Source organism: Setaria viridis, chromosome 2 (assembly GCF_005286985.2).
Source record: "Setaria viridis chromosome 2, Setaria_viridis_v4.0, whole genome shotgun sequence".
NCBI lineage: Eukaryota > Viridiplantae > Streptophyta > Magnoliopsida > Poales > Poaceae > Setaria > Setaria viridis.
In genome coordinates, this window is record NC_048264.2 from 13,306,930 (window position 1) to 13,329,526 (window position 22,597).

Consider the following 22,597-nt stretch of genomic DNA (forward strand, 5'->3'; position numbering starts at 1 on the left):
GAAATCCTATTACCGGATGGGAATTTACGAAATGCACCTTATAATTGGGATAAAACATATTCACCTTACGCACACAAACTCAACGAAGCTATGAACTGCTCTCTACAAAAACAATAATAAATAAGAAAAATCACACTATTGTACGATGTTTGCTACCTATGTTTAAGCAAAACACTAATTTCCAGGCATCGGTGGAAAAATATTTATATTTAGGTATAGCAAAAAAATTTTATGTTTATTACGAGATCATTGGGCAACTCAATGTCCTTAGTAGATAATGTCTCTTAGGGTATGTTTTGTTTTTGTTTTTTATTTTATAGTTTCACAATATATATATATATATATATATATATATATATAAAACTAGACTACTTAGTGCTAACGAGCAAAGAAAGGGGCTGATGAAGTCCTTCTAGTGATAAGTCTCGCTAAAACCAGACACCATAATACCACGAAAAGAGACACCATATAGCTATCAAATTTGAAGGGACTAAGAATACATCTTATCGGGAGAGGGAAAGACTACATTACAGAAGGGAGGCAGCTCACCGGTAAGGAAAACGATAAGGAAAAAACTAGTGACTTGTTATATTTTGTATAATGGCATGGTTGCATGCCACAATCTAATAGAACGAGTTTAAGGCTGCTTTTCTGCATTGTGAATCGTGGTTGCTTAATTGGAAATTATATTATGGCCATCCGAGAGAGTCGAGCTCTATAGATTATGACCTATATTTTGGAAGGCTAGGTGAAAACAAAACATGATCTTAGTGTATTGATGAAGATACAAGACTACAAGAGTACGACTCTATTAGAATGCGGAGTCTTCTGTGCTTTATTTAAACATGTGATTGTCACAAGTCTTAGCAGGGTAATAATAAAATAAGATGATGTCTCCTCGAATAAAAGTAAATGCGCACATATTTCTTTGCTTTTTATATTTACAAATGTAATTCTCAAAATATTCATGCATTACATCATGATAAAAAAAATTAAGCAAATATATTCAAATATTTATAGTAGAAGTATGCTCATATGTGCAATGTAGAAAACGAACACAAGTTGAGGTTTTACCTTCTTGTTCATTTTTACATTGAACATTTAACATAATTTGCAAAAAAATATTTACCCCGTATGTATAATATACCTATATTTATATTTGTGGGTCTTGTAATTTTTTTCTTTTGAAAGTGTGTAAGCACAAGAATCATCTTCACACATGTGTTATGGCGGTAGAAGGAAGAACACGAGTTAAAAATTGAAGGTGGTTTTTGATAAATATATTTTTATATTTTGAGAATTGGAAAAATTGCAAATGAAGCATCAAAGTGGCTTGGGTGATTTGAAGATCTTTGTGGTAAGAACCTACTTGGTTGGGCTCCAAAATTTGCCTAGTCAAAATGAATGGCACTTATTTGCTTGGCACCCGATCAAGTAATATCCTAAAGATCTTGCCCAAGTTTTGGCAGAAAAATTGTGTCATGACCACGTTTTGGCATAGATCTGGCATGGCATAGAGACAAACCAATCAACTCTAAATCCAGTTTAGTCCAGTTTAGTCTTCGGTCCACGATTGGTGGACAAAACTCGGCCATAACATGATGTGCCAATACAGACCCTTCGATCGCCATCCTTATAGTGGTTTGGGAGATTGGGAAAGAAAGAATAAAGCCAAAACCGGTTGGTTAAAAGAATAAAGACAGTTTTACTCATAAAATGTGGTACAACACTTATGAGAGGATGCAGTACAGCCATAGTCCACAGACAGCATTGTCAAGACTCAAGATCATCATGTATGGAACTCACAACTTAAGGGTTAAAAGTCATCACTGAAAAATATCTAAGGTGCCTATTTCTTCTCTATAATGATACAACGATGGCTTCTTCTTTTTCTTTTGCCCTTTTTGCTTTTCTCCTCCTTTGGAAAGTACTAATTTCATTTCTTATCTGCCATCCCTGTATTGGAAAAGAATGAAAAATAGATGAACAATCAGAGATACTAACTCCTTAGTTTAGTCGGAGAGACTGTATGCTCATGCTATGCAAGACTGCAACTCAAGGAATTAAGGAATTAGGTGGAGCGGCAATTCTCACCGAAGGATTTTCCTCAGCTGTTCGATGTGGCTCGTGAGTTCTTGCTGCTTACATATTAGTGTCTGCAGGGTCTGAACGTATAAGAAAATTATCATTCAGTTGCTAGATGTCTCGGGCTGCAATTTCCTAATCGGGGCGGGTTCTGTTGCTCACCTCCTTAGTCTGAGCAGCGCAGTCTTCAAGTTCTTGGATCTTCACTGAGATCTGTTCACCGACTTGTTTCTGTAGAATATTTCCGCTTGTATCAGTGCCATCCTGTCCCATAGAGAAATCAATATTGATGTGATATTTTGTGCACAGAGAGTTGGACTATCTGGTTGAACCAACATAGATATATTTTCTTTACTTGCTGCCTTAAAACTTAATATTATCTAATGTTATATGCTTTTTTTCCTGTTATGAATTGAAAGTCCATGGGTATAGAAACGAAATTTTAGAAATAAAAAAATGACACGAACAAAGACCTGGTCATCCTTTAACAACATGCCAAGAGTTCTTTTCCTACGAGAAGTGGAATCTACTTGTTTCGCAGAAGGCTCCTGCAATTAAAAATACGAAGAATGAAGAGTCCATGATGGGTTTTTTTTTTATCTTTTGCAAGGGATGAGAGATAACAAGATGGAAGACAGGAGAGCCAAATTCATTTTGGCATAGCACTAAGTAATGGCAAGGAAGAGCATGGACCAAAAAACAACAAGATGAAACAGGTAGGTGCAAGAAACATGCAACACTTATATTCTCTCAGACTATTCTGGACTATTCTGTTCTGAAGGGGCAAGGTGTGCATGCACGAGTTGCGTGATGATTATCTCTCTCTCGAAAAGAAAACCAACTGGCTGAAAGGATAAGGGGGCTAAAAAGAGGTAAGCTTTGAGCAAGGGCAGTAGGAAAACTAGGATCAGTTCTATGAAACATAGATTGAAGATCTTCATTTCTCCAGTCGGCAGCTGCAGTCAGTAATAGCAAAAGCTACAGGATGTCCCATACTACTTTTCCTTTGAATGTTCATTCTGGAATTGAATGTCACAAATAAGACTCATACTTCAGAGTTCAGACTTTGAACTGCTTGAATCAGGAGCTGTAATCCGCAGTGTCAGTCAAAGCATTGGCAGCAGTGAGCAGAGGTCAAGAACAAGCGGTAAGAGCACTCAGAGAGCAAACAGCAGCTCATCAAACCTTTCAGTTTCGTTTACAGCTCAAGTGGTTTGTTTTAAGTAACGTAGTCAAGCAAGGTTTTCATCCTGAAGACAGGATTTGGGTGAGCCAGCAAAGAAAGTCAGAAATGAACTGGAAATTAGAGGAAACGAAGGTCATAGATGTGACAGTGAAGCCTTGAAGGCACAACTATCTAGGTCAATGGATACACAATCAACATTATAAACTGAAAAATCATGATTGACAAGTTACTGAGTCTGTAACACTTCAAAACTCTTAATACCGTCATATCAATTGTTGATGACCATACAACAATACTACAGGCACCCTAGAGGTCAGTGCTGATAAGGGCTTAACTGTTGAAGCTAAAGTGCAAAGAACAATAAGAGTACATATATAAATTACCTGACAACCTGTGAAGCTTTCACAGGCAATTGTAGCAGTCAGTTCATTGAAAGACTTCTGACCTTTACCAAATGCTGCCTAAAAATCACAAATAGACTCCATCACTCCAACATTTTTTTTTCAAATTTTATTTCAGCTTCCCAGAAAATTTCCAAATGAATTCTAAAAGAAACATCATACCTTACCTTAGAAGCACGAACCATTTGTGGGTCAGTCCAGGGTCCTTTATCTTGGAGCAAGCATCCTCCTGTTGCAGGACAAGTGCATGTTCCACCTAAAAAGTCTGGTAAATTGCTGCAGAAAGGAGCAATCATTCAAGCCGCTAAAGATGCAAAAGTTGCACATGACTTGATGCACTTTTACCTTGGGTCAACAGCTTCTAATAATGTGTTAAGGTAATTGGTCCCCAGAACCTTACAAGCAACATAGGCATAAGCATTCATATATTTTGCCAAACAATAATTAGTACAAAAGAAAAGATGTGGTACCTGAATCTTTGCTAAAGTTCTTGCTTCCATGAATGCTTTCAATACTTTCCACAGTGCTCTAAATCCAGTTCCAGCATTAATTATATAAAGTTGATTTAATGTCTGTAGCAGGAAGCAAGATGTGTATGAGCAGATTGTGGTTAGTGTAAGAGCCACAATAGATGTTCCAGCATAGACATAACCAAGACAAACCTCTGGATAGTAATTGCTATCAATCTTTTGGATCTCTACAAACATCTCTCTTGCAGATTTTGAAAAATTATTCATCCCCTGAACAACATCAGCCAAGGGAAAACATATGATTGTGCACAGATTGTCAATAACTTCATTATATGCCCGACAGAGCATTAAAAACTAACAAATAAAACGTCTGACAATACCCTGTAAACAGTTTTTTTTTTGTTTCATATCTGTGGAATGTCTGTCTAGCCATAAAATGAAATGTAAATAACTCTTAATATTTTACAGAAAGGCCTTGTTGGGAAACCAAATTACAATACAATAATAATTCAAAGCATCCTTAATACTACCTGCTCTTTTTAACATGATACTTGGGTCTTAAGTATTAAACAATGAAGAATGGCTGAACATTTAGGCAACTATTTTCTTATAAACTGGAGTATATAAAACATTAAAGGGAAGTGCTTCATTTAGCTGTCACGCACCAATCCTTTCACATCCAATATGGCTGTTGTAGAGGCTATGTGCTTTTTAGCCGCAAGTGAGCAAGAAGGATATCTCAAAGACATAGTTTTCTCTTGTTCTGATATATGATATTTTACATATCGATCAATACTAGTCACTTGCATGAGCTTGCTGAGATCCACCAACCCAATCCGCTCGATATATAGAGGCCTGCCAAATTTATCAACTCCATGAAATCCATGAGGATAGCATCTTTTCACAGCATCATACTCCTCAAATTTAAAATCCTGTAGCATATAAGCAACCATTTAAGCTTGATATTTCAACAAGACTATTATTTTGACACTGAATGAGTACTTTTCAACGCTTAAAGGAAGGATTCAGCAAAATTCCAAGATAATTCTGAGCATAAAGTCGTGTAACAAACCAGAGATAAAAGAAATATAACACAGAATAACCACACCACATACATTTGCAATGGCATCAACAGAACAATCTTCACGCCATTTTAGCATATTTAAGAACATTTCTTTTGCCTTTAAGATATTGAAGCCTCTCATTCTCAGAAAGCTGCATGATGAAAGAGAGTAATGAGGTCAAGACCATCTTCAGTGCCAAATTGAAAGGAAACAGGCATCCTACAACTATGGAAGAATAAAACACCTCCTATCCGCTCCAACAACAATAAAATAGTTTTCCACAAAATAAACAAAATGGGCTTACCGTAGAAGGAGGTAGTAGTCATCAAACTTCTCCGGGAGCTGGTTGCTTGCAAGAAGTAACTCTCTTAAGGATTGCACACACTGCTCTTCTTTCTGGTCATGGACACCGTCAACAATATTGCGAGAAATTTTGGTCTTGCTGTTCCTCCTAAGTAGCTGTTCGATAGATCTGAAGCTCATCTTTGATATGGAGGAGGTTTTGCTCTGTACTTGAAACAGGTGTCAATACTCTTCAAATAGGAACTCAATAAATTAGTTCTGAAGCTATGATATTTAATAATAACTATCAGAGCCCTAAATAAAGGAATGGAACACATTGTCTGTATTGCCAGAAGCAGATCTAGAGTTTATTATGGCCTTTTAGCATTCCAGTTTCTATTATTTGGTTTAGATATGTACAAATAGTTAGGATGGAAATCTCAATACAGAATACAGAAGTAGGATAAAGAAGCACCCTTAGGTACCCAAATTAAATTTCAAGCTGAAATTTTTAAAGTTAAAAAAATCTCTATTTCAGATCATTTATTATATAGCTCAATATTGGGCCACACATTTCTGGCAGCAATGATAAAATACATACCAACAGAATAAGGTATTCAGTTAGACTATAGCATATAGCTACTATAAACTAGAAAGTAACGGTCCAAATGGTTGTTCTACCTTGCATCAACATAAAAGATCAGGCTCCTACATGAAGGAGGAAGTAGGAAACCAACAGTTATCACTCAATGATTTATAATCTATTAGACCATCAAGGACACGTATTCTATTGGTAAAGAGAAGGTTGTAACAGTTCATGATAGCAGATCAACCAATAGACAAGTAGCATTATAATTAACATAGTTAGTAGCGAAAAATGTGTGTCGAAACAACAAAGGCAACAAAAGGAAAAAAGCTAGCAACTGATGCCCTCATTTTTATTCTTACAATGATTCTTCTGATTTTTTAACTTCCTCTCTGGGTCACAGATAAAATGAGAAAACCTCAGGTGACTAAGTTAGTACACAATTCCACTCCTGAACGTCTTGCAGAGGCACATCCTTACCGCTACAGCTTAAGGCGGCACTGCAATAGAGCAAAGGAAGAAAAAATGTAGTAGCCACCAATCCTAAGAAGCACGCACAGTTCCCCCATCATAAAGAAATTGTATATCGAGTATCGACTCTCAAGGCCACAAGGCTTATAGACACGATGCGATTTTGAGAACCAGCAGTGGCGCCTGGAACGCGATGCTGTGCTCCCAGGTGATTTCAGCTGGACGAACAGAGCAAGAACAGAACAAAAGAGCGGCTCAGGGGGGCAGGACCTCTACCTCGGGATGGAACTCGGATGGGATGGGTGTACGGTTCTCCTTTACTATAAACTAAGCTCCGTCGCTGATTGGGAGGATATAAAACTGGATGCCGTATGGGCGCGGCGGCATTACGTCGAGCACCTGGTGGGCGCTCGGGGGTGGGGGGAGGTTTCTTCGGCCGGGCGGCGATAAGGTGCGCGAATCTGCCGTCTCCCCCACCTGCACGGCGCGCGGGCGAAGCAACCTGGCGCGGCGGCATCCGGCGTCGCCCTCCGCCTCCAGAACCAGAACGACAGGCCATCACGTGCGCCTGACCCGGCGTGGCCGCCAGCCTCTCTGTACAAGTAGCAGCTGGAGGATTTCCAGCTGGAGCCTAGAGAAGGGCGCGAGGGACGGTGGAGGCGGCGAGGTGGATGCGTTCGCGCCATTGGGAAGCAAAGCTGAAGTCGCGGCTGCTGCTGACGAGATCATCTGTGCGGTGTGGCAATGCCACCGGTGTTGTGCTTTGGCGTTATCCAAAAGGTTGATGCAGTGGTAAGGCGGGAAGTCTCTAGTTTAACACTGGATAAATTTTCAAAAAAAAAACGTGCTCATCTTTCGAATTTTTTTTCACAAAGAGTGTTATCTCAACTCTCAAGTGCATTGAGCAAGACCTGCTCGGTATAGGTCCAACCAACCTAGTGTACTGATATCAACTCAAAAAACATATCATACAGACATACATACACAATACAAATCCAAAGGGAATGCCGAGTCAACTTGTACATCTTGAAAAGAAAGAGAAGGTACGTGAGAAAAATTATAAACCTTGTGGTGATAAACCGCCACAAACATGAATCATTCATCAAACTTGGACGAATTGTTTATAACATATATTTTTAAGGAATTAGTTCTTTTTAATCTATTGAATTTTTTGTTTCTTTAATTTTGACAGCAAAATCTAATACCATTCGCATATAATACATCAACTCAAGTTTGATCCAAGCATGTTTTTTTGGTGGTTTCCAAATTCCAATTGATACTGTTCTTTTTTTTTTACCGAAGTCGGTAGGAAAACTCCGACCTATTTTTATTTTTTTTTATTTCTAACCTATTTAATTTGTTCCCAGATAAAGTTGAACTCAAGCCCGTTGGATGCTACTCAGGTGCTGCTTATCACTAGTCCAATAACCACCAACAAATTTACCTCTAATGTTACGTCCAACCATTGGCGGAGCTAAAACACAAGTCAAGAGGTTGCCATTAGTACTGATATGTTGGTTAATGCACTAATTTTTTAATTTCTAAGCATCAATTTATAGCGGGTTGATGGTTTTTACAACTAGCAAGGAGGGTCAGGGCCCTCTTTAACCTACATGTAGCTGTGCAACCATCCAAAGCCTCTTGGATCCTAAAACTCAAAGCCTCTTGGATCCTAAACCTATTCTATTCATGACGGAACCTATTTAGACTCCTTTGATAAGGCTTCTCAAAAAGCTTCTCCACTGGTTTTTGGTGAAGTTCTACCAAATGGACAATTTCAAAACGGCTATATCGCCAAAGCCAGAAAGAAGCCACAAAACGGTTTACATTAAAGAGAAGAAAAAAAGTCACTTCACCGGCTTCTCCTCCCTCTCCAAGCATTAAATGACCATAAAATTAACCATATTGCCATTGAGAAGCTATTTTACCAAACGTTTTTCCAAAACGGCTTCAACTCTACTAGAGAAGCTACTTCACCAGAGGAGCCGGAGCTCTACCAAATGGGTCTTAGATCTCATATACTCATGGAGGTGGATAAGAGCTACCTCATGCACGTGATGTTTACTCAAACAGATGGAGGGACAAAAATCGGCCTTTTGTCTAATTTGAAGCTCTAAAGTCTATGATGCCATGTAGGCAAAAAGTTGATGTGGTAAGAGAGTTAACAAGGAGAGATGTAAAAATATGAAAAATCGGGTCTCATGCAAGACATGGTGCTGACACGATCTCCAATGAAAATTAAGAGAGGGGAGAGAGGAGAGAAAGTTTATTACGAAGAAATTATAAGTTGGGATGTAATTTTTAGAGCTAATATCTTAATAATTTGACAAGATTGATACTGTAGGTTGGTACTGAGCTAAACAAGTACTCGCAGGAGCCCCTTTTCCGGCAACCCTCTCGTTCGGACACCGAGAGAGGACACGTCACCACTCACCAGTTTATGACGTTGACTTGCTCAAGATTTCAATTGCGCTTTGCGCTGATGCAGCTTGGCAGCTTGCACAGCAACTTCCCCTCCGACCCTCCCTCTCCTCCCAGCGGACTCTTCCCATTCCCGATCGACGGTGCAAACCGCGGTGCTCCTCGACTGGCCCGCCGCCGCCCTCCTATTCACCCGCCTTTCTCTACAGACCACTCCCAGGTCGCCGAACACGGGCACGGCCTTCATCTCCGGGGTCCTTCGAACCTTCCAGAGAGGTACTGCTCACTTTCCTCCTGTGTGCATCTGGCGTTGCAGTCTTCGATGACTTTCCGGTGCGTGCCCGGGAGGTGTTCGTCTTTATGCCTCCAAGACCCAGGAGACGAGCGGTAGAATAACCAGAGGCTCCTCCCACCTCCCTGCCTTGGATCGCCTCCTTATCCTCCTCGCGCGGCATTCTTGGCATCCGATTCCATTTCCATCGCCCCGGACGCACGCACGCGCCGCCGGCATTCCCCGTGGAAGACGCTTCGGCGTCGCTGTCGCATACACGGGCGCATCTCTCTGTCCGTGCCGTCCCGAAACATTCTTGCCTTCCGTCCCAAGCTGTCGTGTCGGCGGTGCCGGCGTGCCGCCATCTCGTCACCTCGGTAGCTAGTTTGGTAGGTGAGGGGAGGGAAGGTAACCACCGCTTACCTTACAGAGAGCGCCTTCCCTTCCGCTCCCCTGTTTTGACTTCTTGCCAGCCGCCGGCCAGCTGCTGCACGGGACGAGATTTCTGGGTCGGATGAGATGAGGAGGCGCTGCGCCTGGCTCTCGTCCCTCTGCCGCCCTCGCCGTGGCGGCCGCGCGCTCCCGCAACCAGATCAACGGCGTCCTGATTCCGAGCCCGAGGTATACTAACGGCCGCTGCATCCCTTTCTTGCTGTGGTTGCTTCAGTAGGTGTTCAACTGTCTAGGATTGTTTGGTGGTTTCATGAGCATAGTCAATCTGCTCTTGATTTGATTACCCACTGGCCGGACGAAGGTGCATGCACTGGGAAGGGTAGGAACTAGGAAATGCAGTAGAGAAGTGCGGCTTGTATAATTCTACCTTTGCTTGCTGGTTGTACCTTTGGAGTAGATCTAGCTATGGTGATCTTGTCCCTATCAATACTAATGAAATGTCTTAAGTTCCAAATGTGCAACCCATTGGGACTTGGGAGATTCTTTGAGACATGTACTGAACAGTCCCAAGTATACACAGATGTCATTTCAGAAGATTCAGGAAAGTGAAGTGGTTCAGTAATTACTTCGTTGCAAATCTATCCTTAACATATCCACAAACCAATACCCATGTTCATATGTTTTAACTGAATCATATGCTGGCTGTGCCAGGCTGTCAACTGTTGCTTCAAATATCTTAAGCGTCCTTCCTGACCAGAAAGGCCTGCTACATCTTTGATGTTAGAACAAATGCAAATATGGATCAAACCAGTGTCGCCAATTACAGGCATGCCTGCAACCATGTTGCATCGTAATTATGCCTTTTCCCTTTATCTGCATTATCATGAGATAGAAAAACCATTAGTTTTCAATAAAGTGAATAACAAGGAGTCATGCTAAAATAAAAAATGACTTTCAAGTGCAAATCAAACAGAATAATGACCACTTGGCCAGTTAGGAGATATTGTCACCCTTTTCCTGTTTTTTGCTAGAAACTTTGGGACTTTATGAGCAAATGTGGTTTCTCTAGCTCAAATTTTCTGTGCTATTAGATTATTTGCCAACCATGGCATCTCAGGTTACACCCATTATCATGATGCTAGACGCATTATAATTTTGTTTTCTGTGCAATGTTGAACAGGTAGTAGATAAGCCTGGTGCTTCTGACGAAGTTGTCATGGAGAACATTCTGTCAAACAATGATTTTTCTGAAGGTCTACATTTGTGGCAACCGAATAGTTGCCATGCATTTGTAGCTGTTGAAGGATCAGGTTACCATTATGGAGTAAGGCCACATTCAGGGTCAAGCTATGCTGTTCTTACACATCGCACACAGAGTTGGCAAGGGCTTGAGCAGGATATAACAGAAAAGGTCACCCTTGGTACTGCGTACTTTGTTGCTGCATATGTCAGAGTTTGTGGGGAAGTTCATGAGCCTGTTCCAGTTCAGGCCACTCTCAAATTTGAGGATGAGAGCTCTTCTACCAACTATGTTTCTATTGCAAGGTATTTCTACCAGAAGGTACCGTTTGTTGTGTTGTATAATATTTTATCATCATCATTGTTTTATCATTAAGCCTTTTTTTTTTACTAGGATTTTGGCCTCACAAGAACGCTGGGAGAAGATGGAAGGTTCATTTAATCTAACAACTCTACCAAGGCGTTTAGTGTTCTACCTTGAAGGGACCCCTCCTGGTGTGGACTTGCTCATAGATTCAATCACTGTCTCCTATAAGGTATTGCTGTGGATATCTTGCTTGCTTACTTATGAATTGGACTATTAAGTAACTGGACTCATGCTTTGGACTATGATTTAACAACATGCTAGTGTCTACAATTGCTCAATGGCCCTGGAAAAGGAAGAATTATCATCTCCTAAATCTATTTGCTGAAACTACTGACCTACTGTTGACATTGTTGAGAAGATTGCTTGCATTTAAATCTTTTGTTAAATGTATCCCTGAACTAATGGCAACTAGTTGTATGATACCGATTTGATTCATTAGATTCTCTTCCTTATAGTTTATTAACTACTCTAGATTTTCATCAGAAAACAGAGAGGTCTGTTTCTTCATCGATTGGCGGAACAGAGAACGTCATTTCAAATTATGATTTTTCGAAAGGCCTTCATCCTTGGAATCCCATCTGCTGCCATGCTTATGTGGCATCACAATGGTCTGGTTTCCTTGATGGTATTAGAGGGAACTCAGGAGAGAACTATGCTGTTGTTTCGAAGAGGACAGAACACTGGCAGGGTCTTGAACAAGATATTACAAATAGAGTGTCTACAGGCACTGCTTATGTAGTTTCTGCCGTCGTTAGAGTTGATGGGAATGTCCAAGGCCAAGTTGAAGTCAAAGGAACCCTTAGGTTGCAAAATACAGATGGATCGACACATTATAATCCTGTTGGAAGGTACCATGCTTAAATTGTTCAACAGTCATATTCTTTTGATGCTACCCTTAACTGATGATAGAATTTGATGTAGCAGTGTGTTAGCCTCAAAAGAAAAGTGGAACAAATTGGAAGGCTCCTTCTCTTTGACGAGCATGCCAAAACATGTTGTATTTTATCTGGAAGGACCTCCTGCTGGTGTTGATCTTATCATTGATTCTGTTACTATTACTTGCTCTGGACATAAACAATCAAAAGTGAGTTATCATGTGTTTCTTGTAACCTCTTCTTGAACAAAATGTTTTATCTTTTGAATTAGTGTCTTGTTATGCACTTGTGTATTTCTCAGAAATCTGATAAAAAATATAATCAGGACTTACTGACTGTTATGGTGGAGCTACCATGGAGTGACTAATACTCTCTGTTCAAATATATGACGTTTAGGAAAAGGATGAACTAATTAGCTTGTCCTAAACATCATATATTTGAAAATGGAGGGAGTAGATTATAATCTCTGTTTTTCATATAGTTGTAAACTGTATTGTAATCGACAATGAGGAATGTAGTAACTGAGGTTTTACTGTCTACTTTCTGTTCTGTTGATCTCTGTATGCGTTTATACTTGTGTATAACATATATACCCTTGGTTCTGATGTCTTCATTCATTGCCCTCATGTCATAAAAAATATTGCATGTACAGCCTTGCTTTGCTGATTAATGATTCCTTTTGATTGAAGGAAGTAAAAGTACCAAGTGGAGTCGAGACTATAATTAAAAATCCTCACTTCGAAGATGGGTTAAGAAGTTGGTCAGGAAGAGGATGCAATATCTGCAGACATGAGCTGACTGCATATGGGAACGTCCGGCCCTTAAATGGCAGCTATTTCGCTTCAGCAACTGGAAGGGTCCACAATTGGAATGGTATCCAGCAAGAAATCACTGGCAGGGTTCAGCGGAAAGTTCTTTATGAGATTAGTTCTGCTGTTCGAATATTTGGGAGTGCAAATGATACTGAAGTTCGTGCTACTTTGTGGGTACAGGAATATGGTCGTGACAGATATGTAGGCCTTGCAAAGTAAGTTGATTTAATTTCTTGTTCTCTGTTGACAATATTGTTTTATAGGAGCCAGCGTTACCTTACCTTTCTTTTTCTTTAACCAAAGGAACCAAGCTTCTGATAAGCAATGGACACATTTGAAAGGAAGGTTCCTCCTTCATGCTCCCTTTACCAAAGCTGTTATTTTTATAGAAGGGCCTCCTGCAGGAATTGACATTCTTGTAGATGGTCTTGTCTTATCTCCAGCAAGAAAGCTTGAGGCTGCACCATGCCCAAAAGTTGAGGTTTGTAGGCTAATTGCTTCTAACAATCCGAGAGTATGTGCTCGTTTGAATGATCTTGACTCTTGAGGCGTGTGAACCTTTATTTTTCTTGTAATTTTTGTCTATCATGATACTCTAAAAATGTCCTCTCTGATTTAATGATACTTACTTCATATTGCAGAATGTTGTTTATGGAGCTAATCTACTACATAATAGTGCTTTCACTCGTGGGCTTGCTGGGTGGAGTCCCATGGGTTCATGTCGATTGAGTATCCAGACTGAAGCACCCCATATGCTATCTTCTATCTTGAAGGACCGTGCAAGTCAGAAACATATCAGTGGTCGTTATATCCTTGCTACAAACCGTACAGAAGTTTGGATGGGTCCTTCTCAGGTAATAACTGACAAGCTAAGGTTGCATGTCACTTACAGAGTATCTGCTTGGGTACGAGCTGGTTCTGGAGGACATGGACGTCACCATGTAAATGTTTGTCTTGCCGTGGATAACCAATGGGTTAATGGCGGGCAAGTGGAAGCTGATGGGGATCAATGGTATGAAATTAAAGGAGCATTCAAGCTTGAAAAGCAGCCATCCAAAGTTACTGCATATGTTCAGGGCCCTCCTCCAGGTGTTGATCTCAGAGTCATGGACCTTCAAATATATCCGGTTGACAGAAAAGCACGGTTTGAGTATCTGAAGGAGAAAACAGACAAGGTAAGCTTTAAAGGATTTCATGTTTTAGATGGGAGTTCTTTTCAAGAAATCATAATTAAACTTCAACATTTCATCTATGGCCGTGCATGATGATTTTAACAAAAATAGAGTGTAAATTTCACATAATTGCAGAAAGGCACACATTTTTTTGGTGTAGTTGCAATTAATGACAATTTATTATTCTTGAAGTTTCACATACCCGGATATAACCAACTAATGGCTCAGCAGTCCTTTATCTGCTCAACCTTTTTTTTATATCAGAATTAATCTGCCCAACTTGTTGTTACAGTCTATCCCTGAAGGTGGGTTTTGTTAGTCTAATGTGAAAGTGCCAGTAGCTAAGAAATTTGGAGTTTTATGAAGGCTACATCATGACTAGCACATAAACCTGGGGTCTTCTTGAACAGAACCTTCAATTTTGTGAAATTTACACTAGATGAATTTTGTCCATTTTGCTGACAGGTAAGAAAGCGCGACGTTGTTCTTAAGTTCCAAGGATCAAATGCAGTGAATCTTTTAGGTTCAATTGTGAGGATACAACAGACCGAGAATAGCTTTCCATTTGGATCATGCATAGCGAGACACAACATTGAGAATGAGGATTTTGCTGAGTTTTTTGTGAAGAACTTCAATTGGGCTGTATTTGAGAATGAGTTGAAATGGTACCATACAGAAGCAGAACAAGGGCGACTTAATTATAAAGATTCTGATGAGTTGCTTGAATTTTGCGAGAAACATAAGATACAGGTTCGTGGTCACTGCTTATTCTGGGAAGTGGAAGATGCCGTCCAACCTTGGGTCCGGTCATTGCAGGGCCACCACTTGATGGCTGCCATCCAAAACCGTCTGCAGAGCCTACTGTCAAGGTACAAAGGTCGCTTTAGACATCACGATGTAAACAACGAGATGCTTCATGGGTCTTTCTATGAAGATAGATTGGGAAGGGACATTAGAGCTTACATGTTCAGAGAAGCACATAAGCTGGATCCTTCTGCTGTCCTGTTTGTCAATGATTATAATGTTGAAGATGGATGTGACACAAAATCTACCCCTGAGAAATTTGTTGAACAGGTCGTCGATCTCCAAGAACGGGGTGCCCCAGTTGGTGGGATCGGGGTGCAAGGTCATATCAGCCATCCAGTGGGAGAGGTCATATGCGATAACCTGGACAAGCTCGCCATACTGGGTCTCCCTATCTGGATTACTGAGTTGGATGTGACAGCAGAGAACGAACACCTAAGAGCTGATGACCTAGAGGTGTTCCTCCGCGAAGCATTTGCGCATCCTGCTGTGGGGGGAATCATCCTCTGGGGATTCTGGGAGATGTTTATGTTTCGTGAGCACGCTCACCTAGTCGATGCCGATGGTACAATCAATGAGGCTGGCAGAAGGTACCTTGCCCTGAAACAGGAGTGGCTGACCCGTGTGAACGGCAATGTCAGTCACCAGGGAGAGTTCAAGTTCAGAGGATACCATGGTTCCTACACGGTGGAAGTGGACACGCCTTCAGGAAAGGTTGCTAGATCATTTGTTGTCGACAAGGATAGCCCGGTTCAGGTGGTCAACCTGAACATTTAGACTTTAGAAGTGAAGTTTGCCCTGTATATTAGCTGAGGCAGTGAGATGTACTATCTTTGAACAGCGAGAGTTTCCCATCTGATGCGACCTTCAGAGCCTATAGAACGTGGTTTAAAGTATCTCTCCATTTTTACTCCCCGTAATATACTTTTGATGTGATTATACATGCGTTACGTACTTACGTTCTTTGTGTACTGGACAGGATTTGTACAAAACCTTGTAATGTACTGGAACACTGGACATTTGAACGCCTGCAGGTCCAACTCATTTCAGAAAAATAAATGGTTCATGGTCCATTGGAAAAGAGTAACAAGCGTTCACTGATGTTTCATGTTTAAGTGAGAGTGCAAATGCAAGGCAAACTCCTTTCTGCTCCCAAACCGCAGGGCAAACCAGCGGCCTGCAGCCGAGATGTGAGCGAGCCCATCTGGAAGGGATGGGATGTGCTGTTTCACTGACAAGCGGGACCCGTAGGACGGTGGCCAACGGAGGCTGTCATCGTATCCATCCCTATCCCTCCAACTCCAACCAAACGCCCAAGTCTTATCTCGCTCTCCATCGGTGATTCCTCTCAACTGCTTCCTGTCTCGTCGCTTCTGACATTTGGGTCCCACGACGGAGCTACGTGGCAACCCGAGCGAGCAAACAGACTCGAGCACTGGACGTCTGGACGCCTCCCTCCCTCCTCGCCTCCTCGGGCTCCGCCGAGCGCCCGAGGCTCCCGTGCACCTCCGCCGCCCCTAAAAACAGCAGTCTGCCGGCCGGGGACCTCTTCGTGGTGACGGCTACCTTCCTAAGGGGTACGTGAGACACACCATCCCGCGAGCCCATTCGATTGAGGCGCCCCCGCACTTCCCCTCGTCGCCGGAATTGCGACCCGCGAGCTCTTCGGCATCTCGTTGCTCACGCGTCCACCCCTCCCGGAACTGCTATCCGCCTGCTCTGTTTACTTCATCCATGGCTGTAGCATTGTAGGTAGTCGGTGGGATGGTGGGGAATAATTGGACTAATCACACTGCCTTTTTCCCCCCACTAAGAGATGAAATATTTCAGTAGGCTAAAGGTTCTCAGCTTTTCGTCGCAATTTTTGAAGGGAAACCTTATCTATTTCATTCCTTATGTTTCCAATATGTCCGGTTCATTGTCTCTGCCGTGCAACTGGTTTGAATGGAAGCTATCAGCTGAACCTTGTGAGATTATATCTGTGTAGATGAATCCTCTAATGTTGTGATTTCAAACATCTAGAATCAGTGCAGAGCTGCTGGTGCCCAAATGATACCTGCTTCTATCCATGAAAGCCAAATAATTTGAGCGAAGCTGTAACAATGGAACAGGTTCAAAACTGTGTTGTGAAGCTGGTTAGTACTTTCTTTTCTGGAACTCAATAATTTTCATACGACTTGGTGAAACAAGCGCTTCCGTCTGATTGCCGCTACTTTCACTCGACAGCGGAGCAATCCCAGGCGGCACAGGGATAAAGTGTATGTCGGCTGTGGTGCTGGATTTGGGGGAGACAGGCCAATGGCTGCTTTAAAATTACTGCAGAGGGTCAAGGAGCTTAACTACCTAGTGCTCGAGTGTTTGGCAGAGCGGACTCTTGCAGATCGGTACCGGATTATGGTGTCAGGAGGCAAAGGATATGATCCTCGAGGTACGCTTTTGACAAGTATTTCCGGTACCTGTTATATTCCTTAGTGCATATGTTATTATTTCAAATTTACGAAATCACACACCTTTTTTACTTGTCACGGTGATTCCGCCCCTTAAAATTTGTCCACTTTTCTTATGCTGTCCTGTATCTACTGTAATAAATAATGTTCTTTGATCTGTAGTTTCATTTTATGGCATTATGCAGTCAAAGAGTGGATGTCTGTGCTACTACCATTGGCTCTCGAACGGAAAGTTTGCATAATAACTAACATGGGTGCAAGTAAGACGTTGCTGACTGTAGTGTAACTTTACAAGTAACCTGAGTTTTTGGTTTCACTTCTTTTATCTGTTCCTTCCTGTTATGTTAGTGGATCCTCTTGGAGCACAGAAAGAAGTACTGAACCTGGCATCTATTTTGGGACTGGAGATAACAGTAGCTGTAGCTTATGAATCATCCTTTGAAACTCAAGGTTCTACATCTCTGTGCTGATTGAAATCATGATGGGTTTATCTTCTATTTAGAAATTGACAATCAAGATCAGACTGGTATTTCAAAAATACAATCAATATTGGATGTATTCTTACTGCTATTATTTAATTTTGCCTGGTTTTGTAGGAAGCCCTCTATCGTCCTTTCAATCAATAGGAGCGGGACAGGTAATTTATTGATCAGTTGAGACCCTTCCAACATTGTGATTTTTATCTGTTCGAACACATAGGTGCAGATCAAATGAAAACTATCATTAAAAAGGAAGTTCTAATTACAGTTCAGGGCTCAGGACAAGCTATTGTACCTCAGTCATGGATATTTTGAGATTTTTATTAATACCTTTTGGTTGCTTATTTTGATGCTTGCATTTTTCCAGACATTTTACTAAGTGAATAAATTTCGGGATTTGCAACCTATGTTATTTTTTCTTACTGTTTCCTTTTGTATGTGAAGTAGGGAAGAAGCACATACCTTGGGGCAGCATCCATTGTAAATTGCTTGGAAAACTATAAGCCAAACGTTGTCATTACTTCTCGGGTTGCTGATGCTGCACTTTTCCTAGCACCTATGGTACAGTATTCATGCTTTATAGCTTTTATGTCATATAAATTTGTGTGATGAGATATAATGCATGATCAACCAGGATAAATTTGTGTGATGAGATATAAGGCTGCCTTTTCCTTTCTTGGTTTGTGTGTTATAAGTTACTTTTTCCCCTAACCTTTTGATTTATTGACTTCATCACAATGTTCTGAGCACTGTACTGTTTTAAGGATCATATGCATATTTGTACTGGTAAAGCTCGATGAGATGATATAAAACTACAGGATACACCCAAATGTCTGTTTTATGTCTAAATTATAAGTTAGTGACTAGGTAATCTTGGAGCCACAGTTATTAGCATGCTTAATTTGCTCTGAGTCTCTGTCTGGTTCTTTGCAAAACAATAATTTGCTTGCTAAGAATAACCAGAGCAAGTTATGTCACATTTGATTGTCAGAAGTACATTTGTTTAGGTTGGAACATGTACTCAAATTTTTACTAATCGTATTACTCACAGCTTTGGGATATTATTTTTGTTTCTATATATTGCACACTATAATAAAGTTAACCCGGAACACCCAGACACTTCTTTCCTATGACAGTTAATGATTCATATTGTCTAATTTGCATTCAAAACTAGATCTATGAATTAGGCTGGAACTGGAATGACACGGAGGAGTTGGCACAAGGGACATTAGCTAGCCATCTTCTGGAATGTGGCTGCCAACTCACTGGAGGATATTTCATGCACCCTGGTTCATTTCTTTCCCTTTCAAATTAATTAGGGCTTTTTTTAAATGTAGGAATAAATTTTTATTCTTCGTGTGGTCTATTTGTGGCATCATAATGAGCAGGAGATGCATATAGGGATTTTTCTTTTGAGCAACTTGTGGATTTGTCTCTTCCATACGCCGAAGTTAGTTATGGAGGAGAAGTTATTGTCGGTAAGGCAGATGGCAGTGGAGGTCTTTTGAGCCATAGTACTTGCGCAGAACAACTTCTTTATGAAGTTGGAGATCCAGCAAACTACATTACTCCTGATCTGGTGAAATCAAAAGCCAAATCTAGTTAAACTATAGCTTGCTTATCCAAACAGTGATTATATTTTGGTGGACCAGGTTGTAGATTTCTGTCATGTGCAGTTTCACCAAATATCAAAAGACAAGGTCCACTGTGAAGGAGCAAAACCATCTGATGCTTGTCGCCCTGAGAAACTCCTCCAGTTATCTCCTACTGTATGTAAATTAATGCACTAAGTTTCATTGCCATCTTTTAGTTCTTCTGACTTGGAACTTTATTGTGATGAATGATCAGAAAGATTTGCATCAATAAGTAGCATATTTTTAGTTACAGCCTTACAGATATAAAATCTCTTTTTTGCAAAATAACAAGCTGTTGGCAGCTGGGAATTGACTGGTTTTTTGTTGGTTTTCCTGGTTGAACCTATCGCTATTCAAAAGTATTTTCTTTAAAATATTGTCCTTTCATTCGTTTATAATATTTGATGCATTTCCATTGAGAGAGTTTTTTGAGGCAGCCAATGGTGTCGTGTTTCAAAACAACTATATGAGTATGACTTGATTACTATTGTTGATAATCCTCAAGTTTCTTCAGACAGGCACAATGTCTTATGTGTTGAACAAGGTCCATTTGGGAATACTTTATCAACTTATTTATTAAGGTGGGCATAATTAAGTTCTGATCAGTGTGAAGTTTACATGTTTCTTCAGGAAGGTGGATGGAAGGGCTGGGGAGAAATATCCTATGGGGGCCATCAGTGCTTAAAGCGAGCTCAAGCAGCAGAATACCTTGTAAGTTAAGGAAGTACCGTTGGCCTGCTATTCGCTTTCATCTCAAGTCCTTTTAAACAAAGTGATGAAAACATCGTCTCTATTTAAACCTTTTCATCTGTCATTAGGTTAGGTCGTGGATCGGTGAAAGATATCCTGACATCGATGAAAAAATTGTTTCATACATCATGGGCTATGATAGTTTGAAAGCTGTTGGAGGTGACAAGGATAGTTACTCATCCAAGCAAGTAATGGATGCTAGACTTAGGATGGATGGCCTTTTCGAGCTTGAAGAGCATGCTGTTCAATTTGTTGAAGAATTTATTGCTCTGTATACAAATGGTCCAGCTGGTGGTGGTGGCATCAGGTATTGACAAGTAATTTCGTTGCTCTGTTTGTTTTAGCAATCCAAAATGTTGGTGCTGAGGCATTATAGTTGAATATAGGATACAAATGCATCTACAGTGTATCATAAATTACACAGATGATAACCTCTATCGATTTTTTTTTTCATTTATAGTATGGGAATCAGGAATACTGGTACTAGTTCCAATGAACCAATGAACTATGTCACATGGTGTGTTTTATTATTTCGTCCTATGAAAGATGTCTGTAGCATTCTTCTGGGGCTGCTCTATCCATTTGATGGATTTGTTTGACACTTGCAGCACTGGACAGAGGAAGGAAATAATTCTACAAAAGATGCTGGTATGGATAATCATTACGAATCATCCCATGAGTGATTGAAACATACATGTCTTTCTATGACATGGTGGTTTGCACAGGTTGACCGGGAAAACATCTTCTGGCGAGCGCATGCAAAGAAGGCAAGCATTCCTTGCCTACAGGATCAGGCCACAGATTCTGAAACGGTTCAGATGCATATTTCACAATCACAGAAGAACCCAACAAGTCGTGCAATGGGCATTCAACACGTTGACACAAGCATGGGGACAGCACCCCCTGTTCGTGCTTCACCTGGGAAAAAGATTGCCCTTTACCATATAGCCCACAGCAGGGTCGGTGATAAAGGGAATGATATGAACTTCTCTGTCATTCCTCACTTCCCTGGTGACATTGGCCGGCTTATGGCAGTGATCACTCCAGATTGGGTGAAGAATGTTGTTTCGCCCCTGCTTGATTTGTCATCATTTCCTGATGAGCAAGCGATCCAGCGTCGAATCAATCTGCTTGAGCTTGTGAGTGTTGAGATTTACGAAGTCCCAGGCATATGCTCTCTGAATGTTGTGGTGAGGAACATTCTGGATGGTGGTGTGAACTGTTCGAGAAGGATAGATAGGCATGGAAAGACTCTGTCAGATCTCATATTGTGCCAAGAAGTTGTCTTACCCCCATGATCGACTGCCCCACCCGGCCACCCGATGTAGACTGATGTGTACCATGAGCAATTTTTAGACCTTGTGTGAACTCTGAAATAAACTTGGAATGCTAGTGGCACAGGTGAGCCGATCAACGTTGTTATACTTATTCATGTATGCATGTACTGTACGTCTGTGCCATATATGGATTGTGTTAACGTTTTAGCTATTGTTCATAATTGTTTTGTGTTTATCTCAGAGGGAATGCTAACGACGAGGCCACCTTATTATTTATTCAAGGAAAAAGTCTTCAGTACCCTCTGGAGGGTAATTTAGACTTCAAAACCGTCTAAACCATCCCGTGAACTTTTTAATACTGGTTAAATAACCCTCTGTAGTGCATTCTTTTTTTAAAAAAGCAATGCATTTTGCATTTTTTTACATGCGCCGGAATATTGGCATCGGAATTAGTTTACTGAATTACTCACAAAAGGGGTATGTTATTAGACCGTTCACAACAAAACTTTCAATTGTTTGGTGCTACTCTACGGTTGAGCTTTTTGTGTGTATCCGAATTTGACGGAGTAGAGCAGCCTCAGACAGACCCGCAACTTCACCCTCGGCTTGCACGACCGCCATCACTATAGGCTATAGCGGCCAAGAATGTTTTATCTATTTTATTATTTTTTTTGTTGCAGTACACCACGAATACAATCTAAAACCTATAAATAATTACCCTAAGTTTTGGAGCATATTTCTTTTTGGCTTTCATCAACCTATTATTTGACCTGAACATTTAATTTTTGTACGAGATACTTTTTTAATATCTTTGTAATATTCCTCAATTTTGAGGAATATTATTTGTGCCAGTTTTTAGAAAAACTTAGAACTTTTCGTGTGTATGTGTGATTCATGTCAAACTTAGGTCAACCCATTATTCCTTACTCTAAATCCCAAATTAGTGAATTAAATTGTGCATAAAAATTTGAAAGCATCTATGCATGTCTAATTTGGATCTCAAATGTGTGGTTTGGATTTTGAATCTAATTCAACATTCAAATCAAAAGTAACTTAAATAAAAACTAAACCTAACTAACACTTCACTCGGGCCCGCCCCACAAGCCAAGCT

The 22,597-nt window shown here is 40.7% G+C and overlaps 3 protein-coding genes across 15 annotated transcripts; 2 read left to right on the forward strand and 1 right to left on the reverse strand.

Moving 5' to 3' along the window:
* Positions 1 to 1,685: 1,685 nt before the first annotated feature.
* LOC117846467 (phosphatidylinositol/phosphatidylcholine transfer protein SFH11) lies at positions 1,686 to 7,321 on the reverse strand. Of its 8 annotated transcripts, XM_034727637.2 has the most exons (13): positions 6,822 to 7,319; positions 5,511 to 5,713; positions 5,258 to 5,357; positions 4,808 to 5,074; positions 4,335 to 4,412; positions 4,143 to 4,244; positions 4,018 to 4,067; positions 3,840 to 3,948; positions 3,655 to 3,732; positions 2,559 to 2,633; positions 2,248 to 2,349; positions 2,095 to 2,165; positions 1,686 to 1,956 (listed from the first exon to the last, which is right to left on the reverse strand). In XM_034727637.2, exons 2-13 carry the CDS (start codon positions 5,687 to 5,689, stop codon positions 1,944 to 1,946), a joined length of 1,224 nt encoding a protein of 407 aa, XP_034583528.1. In that variant the 5' UTR covers positions 5,690 to 5,713; positions 6,822 to 7,319; the 3' UTR covers positions 1,686 to 1,943. The 8 variants fall into 8 exon arrangements, with proteins under 8 accessions (XP_034583528.1, XP_034583533.1, XP_034583532.1 ...); XM_034727642.2 differs by having other exon boundaries at positions 2,095 to 2,156; positions 2,248 to 2,316; positions 5,511 to 7,321; XM_034727641.2 differs by having other exon boundaries at positions 2,248 to 2,316; positions 5,511 to 7,321.
* Positions 7,322 to 9,108: 1,787 nt separating this feature from the next.
* On the forward strand, positions 9,109 to 15,980 carry LOC117842131 (endo-1,4-beta-xylanase 1). Of its 3 annotated transcripts, none has more exons than XM_034722488.2 (9): positions 9,109 to 9,242; positions 10,811 to 11,175; positions 11,264 to 11,405; positions 11,720 to 12,084; positions 12,161 to 12,320; positions 12,801 to 13,138; positions 13,227 to 13,404; positions 13,565 to 14,098; positions 14,561 to 15,980. In XM_034722488.2, the coding sequence occupies exons 2-9, from the start codon at positions 10,847 to 10,849 to the stop codon at positions 15,674 to 15,676; spliced, it is 3,162 nt and encodes a 1,053-aa protein (XP_034578379.1). In that variant the 5' UTR covers positions 9,109 to 9,242; positions 10,811 to 10,846; the 3' UTR covers positions 15,677 to 15,980. The 3 variants fall into 3 exon arrangements, with proteins under 3 accessions (XP_034578379.1, XP_034578378.1, XP_034578380.1); XM_034722487.2 differs by lacking the exon at positions 9,109 to 9,242 and adding an exon at positions 9,265 to 9,858; XM_034722489.2 differs by lacking the exon at positions 9,109 to 9,242 and having other exon boundaries at positions 10,923 to 11,191.
* A 271-nt stretch (positions 15,981 to 16,251) lies between these two features.
* LOC117842133 (uncharacterized) lies at positions 16,252 to 21,697 on the forward strand. Of its 4 annotated transcripts, XM_034722490.2 has the most exons (15): positions 16,258 to 16,476; positions 16,922 to 17,034; positions 17,126 to 17,327; positions 17,532 to 17,606; positions 17,695 to 17,796; positions 17,943 to 17,983; positions 18,273 to 18,386; positions 19,000 to 19,114; positions 19,214 to 19,404; positions 19,478 to 19,594; positions 20,090 to 20,170; positions 20,278 to 20,516; positions 20,670 to 20,726; positions 20,818 to 20,857; positions 20,935 to 21,697. In XM_034722490.2, exons 2-15 carry the CDS (start codon positions 17,002 to 17,004, stop codon positions 21,505 to 21,507), a joined length of 1,980 nt encoding a protein of 659 aa, XP_034578381.1. In that variant the 5' UTR covers positions 16,258 to 16,476; positions 16,922 to 17,001; the 3' UTR covers positions 21,508 to 21,697. The 4 variants fall into 4 exon arrangements, with proteins under 4 accessions (XP_034578384.1, XP_034578381.1, XP_034578382.1 ...); XM_034722491.2 differs by lacking the exon at positions 20,670 to 20,726 and having other exon boundaries at positions 16,266 to 16,476; XM_034722492.2 differs by lacking the exons at positions 16,258 to 16,476; positions 16,922 to 17,034 and having other exon boundaries at positions 17,189 to 17,327; positions 17,509 to 17,606.
* The last annotated feature ends 900 nt before the right edge of the window (positions 21,698 to 22,597 follow it).